This window comes from Echinops telfairi, unplaced genomic scaffold, assembly GCF_000313985.2.
Source record: "Echinops telfairi isolate 266 unplaced genomic scaffold, ASM31398v2 ScPeMD7_9;HRSCAF=40, whole genome shotgun sequence".
Lineage (NCBI taxonomy): Eukaryota > Metazoa > Chordata > Mammalia > Afrosoricida > Tenrecidae > Echinops > Echinops telfairi.
In genome coordinates this window covers 32,842,743-32,853,579 of record NW_022103906.1, presented here as the reverse complement: position 1 = coordinate 32,853,579, position 10,837 = coordinate 32,842,743, and the positions used below count along the sequence as shown (strand labels likewise).

Below are 10,837 nucleotides of genomic sequence, written 5' to 3'. Positions count from 1 at the left end.
GAATTTAGGGTATTTTGACGGCTCTAGTTGCCCCAGTCGCCCCAGGGGCAAATCGAATTAAGTGTTAGACTGTGAACCACAAATGAAGCCCTCACTCCGGAGAAAGTCAGATTCAACATGATGGCAATAGGTTTGACGTAGGTTTGTCTGATTATCCTGGAGAAGAATCTTGATGCAATCTGGTATTTCTCATAAACCTTACATCTATCAAAACTTTCTGTCAAATCACTGAGGCTCAAGCAGAGGGACAATTGTAGGATGACCCAGGACCGGGCCATGTTTTGTGCTGTTGCGCATAAGGTCTCAATGGGTTGGAGCCATGAGAAGGACATTACGCTTAGTGGAGTGGAGTGACACCAAACCATAGGGAAACGTTCGCCAGATGCAGCCACAGGGTCACACATAAGAACGATGGTCAAGATGTCACAAGACCTGACACTACTTCCATTGTTGTAAATGGGTCGTTATGAGTCAAAACAACAACAAAAAATTTCCACCACTCTATTAGGAAATATAAATAGTACTTTTCTAATATATGATGACGTAAAATATTTCCTAGGGTTCTTCTATCCATAGTCTATGTACGTTTCATCCAGCGATTGGGTGGGAGCATGTAAATAAGGTTTAAAGGACTCTAATTTGGGGATTGGTCCATTTTGCTATTCCATCAGGTATAAAATAGCATCTCAGAAACAGGAACGGAGAATCTCAAGAATGAAGAGCCACCAGCAGTATATACTCGATAGCTACCTGAAGTGGTAAAGGCAATAGAGGTACCAGAAGCTGCAGCCTGGGGACTTATGAGACAGAATAAAGAGCCATACTGAGACCATGAGACAGAGCCAGTCATGGGCTTCCCAGCCCAAGGAATGAATAAAACTGAGTGCCTTTGGGCAAAAACTTCTTTCAAATGGGGTTCCCTTTCAGCATTTGTTAATGCTAAGGAACTTTGTAATACTTGCCTAAGCAGGGCAAATGCTAGGGAGGAACCCCACCCCTTCCCAGTTGAGAGGTCAAGGGCTCTGCATGCCAGTATGGCTGAGAGAAGAGCTGCAAACCAAATGACCATATCCTTACTACGCGGTGGCCTTCACTGGTGTTACCTGGTTAGCTTCCAAGGTAAACCTCTATGACCGTGAGTGTAGTCTGTGAGTGCTGCATTGCCCTTGTGAAGAAATCCCAGTTGAGGATTCCTTTGGGTAGATGTGCAGTTGGGTTTTCTTTTGCTCTGTTCTAGCCAGAAGAGGTCAGACGTGGCCTCCGTGCCCTTCTCCAAATACTATGAACTATGAGAAGATGCCTATTCAAGAAACTTAATAGACTCCAAAGGGGATAGACTGAAAAATAAAAATCACCATGACTTATGTTAATGAAACTTTCAAAAACAAATGGAAAAAAAAATCCAGAGAGCCATTTGGGGAAAACAAAATGAGACCTAACAAGAGACGGATATAACGTCACCACGTATTCTTCATCTCATTCGTTGTGAAAATACACAAATCGTAACAAAGCTATTATGTTTCAGAAACAGAGTCATGATGCCATGGGCAGGTGCTCAACTCAACAAGGTCCCAATCGCCCAGTGGAAGTTGCAACAGATACAAGGTGTCTGTCGAGAATCTCTTATTCAAATGTGCCAGAGATTCCCTAATTTTAATTTAATCTGACAAGAATATTTTTAGTTTCACTACATCTTAGTAGTCTAAAGCATTTAAGAACAGTACATTATACCGGGACTCATTTTATATCATCTCCTCCCAAGGCCTTCTCTGTTCTCATCCGATAATTTGATTCAATTCCACAATAGTTTCCCAAAGATTTTTTTATCTATAACCTCTTTTGGGGTAACTCTATTTAAGAATAATTTTTTTTCAAGTTGCAAGTTGAAATAAGAAACTTGAATGATTAAAAGCTTGTCACTTGATCAGTCCTCTGATACACATTGGGATCGATCTGGTTGTCAACATTGTCTGTGTTTGGGTTGTTGTTTTCATATTGGGGTTTGCCTCTGTCGTATTTTGTTATTGTGGGTAGCCCTTTTGAATTTTTGTCCTATCTTTTTCTGTTCTGGGGTATATGAAACCCAGTATTGATGAACCTACAGAGACAATAAGTAGAATAAGAGTTCCTGGGTGGGGAGGGGTACAGGAGAGGAGGGGAACAGTAAAAGCTAGCTGATATCAAGGAGCTCAGAAAGGAAGAAAATGTTTTGAAATTGTATGATGCTGCTTGATGTGACTGAACTATGGGATGATGTAATATCTGTATTAGCTCTCAATAAAATGGTTTTGTAAAAGAAAGATTACGTAAATAAATAAATAAGGAACGTATTGCAAGTATTCTTAGGAAATGACTGTGCAAACAGGAGTGAGAAAATAGGGAGAGAGGCAGTGTATGGACTCCTGATGGATGTAGGAAATGGGACATCTGGAAGAACAGCAGGAGCCCCAGAACTGGCCAGCCAAAAAGTAAACAGCCAAAGTACTTATTCACAGACTGTCTCTAATACTGGACTTACATAATGTTTTCCCTAAACCCCTTCTTTCAGTCCTACTTCTGTAAAATCTGAGAGCATATGTTAAGAGCAATGATGAATAATAGCTCAAATAACATGATTAGATTTTTGAAGCACAATAAGGACACTAAAAAAGATCTTCTCTGCTAAGTGACATGGGATACAGAAATTACCATGTATCTGAAATCAAGAGATGCCAAGATTTCAGGGTGAATGAGACCAGAATAAAAATAATTTATGTAGATACACCTCTGCCAATAAATCATTCTTGCATATTAATCATAAGTACATATTTGGCGTGGCCTATCAAAACATGCATTAATTTTCAATACTATGTAAGTAGCATGGTTTAAAGGTACAGCTTGATTACGCATTAGAACGCAAGTGTGACTTGATGGCAACAGATACTGAGGTAGACATGAGCACTGGAACATATATTTTGATCCAGGAGTCACTGGTGACAGCTTCTATTCTGTCTTTATTAAACATTTTAGGCCATTAGGCCATAACAATTAGGCCATTTTAAATGACATGAAGAAAAGTTATCTTGAAAAATTGCACTTCTAAGGAATAGAAAAGTCAAGCATCTTACATTGCTTCTGGACTCATGATGCAGACAGCTCCTGGGCACTGGCACTTGCTCCTGTCATCATAAGGTACCCCCATACTCAGGCTCAGGAGTTGAACCATAACCACCGCCAGCGACTCCAGACTTATGGTTTTGGGGTGCTGAAAAGGAAGCGCATACACTAGTACACATGGACAGCAATTTATTTACCTGGAGCAGAACATGGTGGTCTTAAAAATTCATTAATAGAATGCAATAGAGGAATCTAATACAATAATCTATTTTAAGAAATAAAATCTGGAAATGTACTAAAATCTAAAACAGCGGTTCTCAACCTGTTGGTTGTGACCCATTTGGAGGTTGAACAACCCTTTCACAGAAGTCGTCTGATTCATAACAGTAGCAAAATGACAGTGATGAAATAGCAGCGAAAATAATTTTATGGTTGGGGGGGGAGGTGTCACCACAATATGAGGAACTGCATTAAAGGGTCGTGGCATTAGGAAGGTTGAGAACCACTGATCTAAAAGGATGATTATTTTATATTAGAGGAAGGAAAAAAAATAACCAGTGCAGATGGTTAGATGTATACTGTTGTTGTGAGGCGCCATTCAGTCCATTCAACTCATGGTGACCCCTTGAAAAGTAGAATGAAACTAGAGGGATGATGTTGAATTATCATGACAAAAATATCTCAAGATCAACTTTAAATTGGAATGCTATCTTTGATAAGATACTATCTTTACATATACTAGGAAATCCAGTCAGTAGCACCTACTCACTTATGCTGAGAAGCTACCTGGCCAACTGACTGGAAGAGACACAGATAGTTTCCATTACAAAGGAAAGTAATTCTACATAATGCAGAAATTATTGAATGATACGAATATTAAAATCACATGCAAGTAAAATTTTGCTGAAGATCATTCAACAACACTTGCAGCAGTATATTGATATTGACAGGGAACTTCCAGAAATTCAAACAAGATTCAGAAGAGGGCATAGAATGAAGAATATTCTTCTAATATCAGATGGATCTTAGATGAAAGCAGAGAATACATAATGATGTTTGCGTGTTTTATTGACTATTCAAAAGCATTAGACTATGTGGATCACAACAAACTATGGATACCATTGTGCAGAAAGCGAATTCCAGATCATGTCAATTGTTCTCATGCGGAACCTGTACATGAATCAAGTGACAGCCTTTTAGCAGAAAAATGGAATACTGTACGGTTTAAAATCATGAGAGCTATGTTTCAGGGTTTTATCCTCCACCATACTTATTCAATCTGCAGGCTGAGCAAATAATTCAATATAGAAATGAATGCTGCATCAGGATTAGAAGTAGGCTTATTAACAACTTGCAATATGCAGATAACACAACCTTGTTTATTGACAGTTAAGGACCTGAAACACTTGCTGATGAAGCTCAAAGACTGCAGCCTATAGTATGAATTAAAATTCAATGTAAACAAAAATCCTCACAACTGGACCAATGGTACATTTTGCGTGAGCCTACAGTCATGGAGGCAGTAGTCATGAAATCAAAGGACCCATTGCATTGGATAACTCTGTGAGGTCTAAGATGTGCCTGACCCAATGTATGTGCAAGTGGGACATTGAATAATTAAGACTGAAAGAGAATTGTTGTCTTTGAATTATGCTGTTTAGAAAGAGTATTAGAAGTACCATGAACTTTCACAAGAACAAACAAATCTACCTCGGAAGTTGCATAGTTAGAATATGCCTTAGGATGTTGAGACTTCATCTTTGGGCATGCAATCAGGAAAGACCAGTCCCGGGAAAAGGACAACATGCTTGGCAAATTGGAAGGGCAGTGAAAAAGAAGACCTTCAACAAGATGGACAACGAGTGTGATGATGGAATGGGTTTGGGCAGTGTTTAGTTCTACTGAAGAAGGGGTCACTATGAGTCAGAACCAATTGGACGACAGTTAACAACAATTAGAGCTGACAAGCTATCTAGGTTATATAAAACCTGAGTTTGTATACTCTCTGGCTTGCTTTGATTCAATCCAATAAGGAGATGGTAGTGGAAAAGTGAGAGTAAGTTTCTATATTACCATAACCTCAGGGAGATATGGATTGGAGAATTAAATTAAATTAAATTCCCAGCTTCTTTGTGGGACCATCAATACAGGACTCTCTAGCCTCTCCTGTGAGTCTGGAGTGGCCATCAAATCGAAACTTTCTTTTTTGTACCATTACAGCACGCAGTCAGCATCCCTTGCATCCATTAACCAATGATATATTTATCAAATTATCACATTCAAATGTACTGTATGCTGTTAGTTCTTTGAGCGATACTACACAACTGAAACAAGGGGAGGGAAATACTGATGGAAATTGAGTAGGCAGATCACTCTAGCAGAAAATGGAGTCTACTATATTTAAATAGCAGTTTGAGTAGGAGGATATTAATATTAGTATACTTCTTTAGATTATCTTGCTTTCAATGAGCATCTATAGTTCTCTTTTTAGAAACAGATTCTACATATGCCTTATAAATAGATCTTGTTAGTATTTCTCCAATTATGTACATTTTTGTCAATGAAATTCAATAATATCCACATATATTTACTGCTTTCAGTTATTGCTTTATATATATACATATATACATACAGATATATTATTTTGTGGTTAGGTGCATATTGGCTTAGGATTACTATAAATGAGTAAAACTGTATCATTTTAAATAAATTATTTATTATTCATATTGCATTATGCCTTAAGGAGTATTTGGCTGATTTATTCCGATAATTTAGCAGTTGAAGTGAAAATATTTTCATTTATTCCCATTACCATCTTTTTGGGATTATTATTCATTTCATTTTATTTTTGAAGGTTGTTGCCACACCTTTAAATTTATCACGTGGAACATAAAATTCTTAAAGCTTTTAATGCATCCATTTTATATTTATATCAATTAGTTTGCTTGTGTGATAAATTGCTTCTCCTTTCCTGTTTTCAAGATGCTTTGTTTTAGCTTTCAAGTGTGAAAGTGTGTTTGGGTCTAGATATATTTCGGTTTATCACACTGGCATTCATTGGGATTTTTATGCATTGATCCATTTACTTAGTGATTTTTCTAGACTACGTTTGCTAAAACTGCATCCCTTGTCATGGATATCAGTGCAATTTCTATTCCATTTGCTTGTGTTTGGCTACTATTTTGACAGAGTCTTATGGGGCTTCAGAAGACACAGAAAGGAAGAAAATAAAAGATTGGGGGTAAAAAAATCACTCGAATTTCAAGAGAGTAACCAAATCTCTCAGACTTTGCAGATTATGTCTTTGCTAGGGCACTCCTTCAACGTTAATCTGAGATTTTGACACAGCTGTCATTGACTATCCTTCCTGCTGCCATTGAATTTAGAGACCAGCCAGTGGTGAAAGCTTAGGGGTATTCCAAACCTTTTCAGAACACGCGTCCCATCCTTGGCATATTTGTGGCGTTCTAAATCCTTACCATTGATAGGCGCCCTGGTTTCCAAAGAAGCATTCCCAGCCTTTCGTACTGTGCTCCGACACGCTGTTATATGCGTCCCCCATCATCTTTGTCCTGTCTGGTTTTAAGTTTTTCATTCACCTTATGGTACTTTTAAACTATGCCCACCATTTTTCTTCCCTAAATTAATCCAGAGGTAAGGGGGCGGGGTGGGCATGGACAAATATTTGTGAAAAGGTCTTCTTTCGTCCTTCTGGAATGAGGGAACAAGGTTCCACAAAGATCGTATGAGCTCCTTTCTTCGAGTGTTGCTAACCTGATGGATCCAGGGTAGGTAAAAATGCCACATGTCTTTCTTCCTACTATCAACTTGAGTCATTCTCTATCAAGCATTTGTTTGATGGCTATACACTTTTGGCAATTTTCCAGGTTTCTCTCAAAAATTTGATCAATTTTTCTTTTTTTCTAATGCAAGGATCTATACTTGTAACTAACTACTCTGCCACATTAACTGATGCTACTCATTGCATATTTTCTTTACTCATGGACACAGTACTTCTTCACCTCTCTGAAGGTATTATTTAAAATGCCATTGTGGCAGTTGCATAATCTCCTGTCAACTTGTGAAGGGATGGAGTCTAGCCTGTCAATCAGGTCATTGTCAATGAGGCCTCTTTGTGGGCCTGGCCTTCTGAAGATTCTGGGAACTCCTATCTTCTTCCCTGGAGGTGCGACACACACTCTCTGCTCATCTTCCTGCTGACAAGACACATGGAGTCAAGCTGATGGAGTCTGAGCACTAGAGCTGGAGGAGCCACGTGTAGACCCCTGTCAGCACTGAGATGTTTCCACAGCCACTGGATCCACAATACTTTCCACCCCCTGGCCTGTGATCTTCCTGCATTCGGTGTCACTGTATGTTTTGTATGATTCTGAGGAAGGAATGTATAGATTGATATCAGACTTATAGGCTAATATCAGACTTATGGGCTTGATCTGGCCTGGCCTGGGATATTTTCTTAATTTTCAATTACTCTTATATACATGAGTGTCTATGAATTTGTCTCTCTAGTCAAACCAGTCTAACACAGTCATGGCATTTTTACTCTATATGCATGGGTTTTGTTTCTTTTTTTCTTACAAGATTTCCCAGGCTCTTATTTATAACTATTCGTTTTTAACTTTCCCTTAGACATTTCTCTCAGATATCTGGTAATTCTGCTTATAATTATCCAGAAAAAACAAACAATAACATTAAAATCCATTGTAATTGAGTTAATTCCAACTAATAGCAACCCTATCATAAAATAGCCCTGCCTTGTAGGGTTTGCAAAGCTGTACATCTTAACAGAAGCAAATTATCATATCTATTTCTCCTACAGTGGGAAAAAGTCTTTTGGTTAGCAGCTAGTACATGAATTCTTATGACACCAGCATTCCTCAGTAACATCAGGCTGCTTACCGAACTATCTCCCAGCTTTTGCCTTTCAGTATGTGTGTTGTGGGAGAAATTTAATGCAGAAAACCCTCAAAGCCAGTAGCTTTAATTTATCTTACTGCCATATTCCTCCCTCATATTCTGTCTTTTGACTCCCTATTGATAGTAAAGATTTTGTTGCTAGAATTTCTGGAGTAATATGTGTAAGATAAGTTAGAATCTCAGTAAGCAGCATTTCATATGTATCTAGTTAAATTTCAAATGTTCTATTGTTCCTCAACCAACAACCTAGTTTATAAAACAAAAGCTGAGGATAATCTTTATTGCATGCATCTGCCAACTTAGGAACAAATTTTCTGCCCCTTTTACAGGATAAAGTGTAGAATAATATCTAAGCATCAATTACTTCTGGAGCCATTGATAAAATGTTGTCCTAATTAGCTATACTCCCATCTCTTTTCCAATTTTTTAGTTACCTCTGAATGGTATATACCTAGAGATTTCAGGGAAACCTGTGAAGTAAATTAGTATACAGTTTTCCCAGGCCAATATTTTATAGCTACTGCCCACACTTTACCTCTGTCCTTGTCAACTTGTGTCTTTAGAAAATCATTTCTACAGTTTTAACATATGTTTTTGGAGGAAATACAGTAAGATATAGTCATTGGATCTATTTTAAACTAGAAACAATCTTATACTCTGCTCTTCTGTATCATACCTGCATTTCTGAGCAGGGCCTTATGCTATTATTTATGTATAAAAGTAATAATAATTATTATTATTATATAATTTTGCTTGAAGATAATTTTATGAAGCTTTCCATATGTTTAAGATATTAATGATGGGTGTTTTTATCTATTTGTGATAGATATTTTTTCTTATCTTAGAGAGAATCTCATGTGCTTTGCATCCATATTTTAACTTTTCATGCCTTTTTCCTATAAATTTGAGTTTTTCATAGTTCCTTGATTCTTATTGGATTGAAATGAGAATTTTTAAATTTAAGTTCAACTTTGTCCTTCTACATAAAAGCTCATGTTTGAAACATTTTCTATTTTAAATCAGAGAACTTCTTTTTTGGTGAGTTTAACCTATTTGCATTTACATATTTTTCTGTTACATTAGGATAGATATAAACATCTTAGTTTATTTTCTATTCACCGCATCTAAATAACAGTTTTTAAAATTTGACTCTATTTACGTTTCTTCCATTGTATTAATTACTACACAGTGTAGTTTTGTTCTTATTACTTGTACCTAATATACATTTTCATTTCACACATCTACATTAAAAAAAAACAACACTTATTATCTGACCTCTTTAAGAACGCAAGTCATAACGTGGCTTCATGTTGTATCATTCTTTCTATCACCTCTCAGTGCACCACCATAAAATTTGAATTTTGGTTTACAAAAATATATTCATATCTACCAACATCCACTCAAGTCATGTGACTTTAAGGCAATAATAAATTTAATACATATTATTTTATTATTTTTATAACTCATAGCTACTCATGGATTTAAGTCAATTACACAAATATGCTTTCAAAGTTAGTCTTTCCTTGGCGAATGCTTTGAGACCTTTTATCAGCAGTTCTCAACCTGTGGGTTGCGATCCCTTTCGGGGTCAAACAACCCTTTCACAGGTCACCCGATTCATAACAGTAGGAAAATTACAGTTAGGAAGCAACAACGAAAATAATTTTATGGTTGGGGTGGCCACCACAACATGAACTGTATGAAAGGGTTGCGGCATGTGGAAGGTTGAGAATCACTGCCTTATATGATTGAGAGTATTTTTACTGAACGTTTTATATTTGAAAGAAACCCAGATGGTTCAAGTGGTTTGAAAATAGATACTAACCTAAAAGTTGCCAGTTAAAACTGACCAAGCACTTGTGAAGGTGAAACTCAAATTCATTGGCAATGAGCTAATTCCAACTCAGAGCAACCATATAGGATGTAGTGGGGCTGCCCTAGTGAGTTTCCCAGAATGTAGCTCTGTAAGGGAGGAGAAAACCTTGTCTTTCTCCCCAGAAGGAGAAAGGTCTGGTCAATAAGAAGAAAGGTCTGGGTGGCTTCCGAAATGAAAATCCGTATGGAGTGTTTCTACTTTTATTATAAGGAGTTGCCAGGAACTGTGGGTTAACTAAAAAGAACTAACAACATATTTGGATTTTTAAAATGTTGCTTTTGAATTGTGCCTTCTAAACACTTTTATTTCTTTATAGTCTGTTCTTATTCTGGGAGTTCAGCTCAAACCTGTTCACTTTGAGTGAACCTGACGGCATTTGAAAAACCAGTGACAAAATATTCAGCATCATAGCAACCAAGCTACCATATTATGGCATGCTGAAAGATGATCAAATTTACTACATCTGTGGGGAAAAAATGGAGAAGCTCAATATCAGCAGCTAAAATCAGGCAGGAACTGACTGGGCAACAGACCACCAATTAATTGCTCATATGTAAGTTCAGGTTGAAGCCAAAGGGGAAAAAAAAAATCCACAAGAACCAAAATACAACCTTGAATCTCTCCCGCCTGAATTGTGAGAACCTAACAAGAAAAGATGTGCTGCACAGAACCCTAATGACAGAAGAGCTGATGGGCTTCGGGAGTATATCTAGAGCATCATTTGTGAAAAAAGGAAAAGGTCAATAAAAAGACAAGAAAGAGAGCAAAGATCAAAGAGGACATCAGAAAAGACTCTGAAATTGCTCTTCATAATTGAGCATTCCCTGGAGACCTTGCCATTCCATTCCCTTACTGTTCTGCTGCACTCCCCCAGTGCTTTGCCTCAGTGTGGCAGGATCAGATAGGGTGCAATTCCCACACTGTCTC

General features: G+C 37.4%; 1 protein-coding gene across 1 annotated transcript in view; it reads right to left on the bottom strand.

Moving 5' to 3' along the window:
* Positions 1–10,837, bottom strand: part of ADAM2 (ADAM metallopeptidase domain 2) — a 114,826-nt gene that overhangs the window by 48,990 nt on the left and 54,999 nt on the right. The window contains exon 10 of the mRNA XM_045286860.1: positions 3,108–3,244. Coding sequence (XP_045142795.1) covers positions 3,108–3,244 — 137 coding nt within the window. The remainder of the gene's footprint in view (positions 1–3,107; positions 3,245–10,837) is intronic.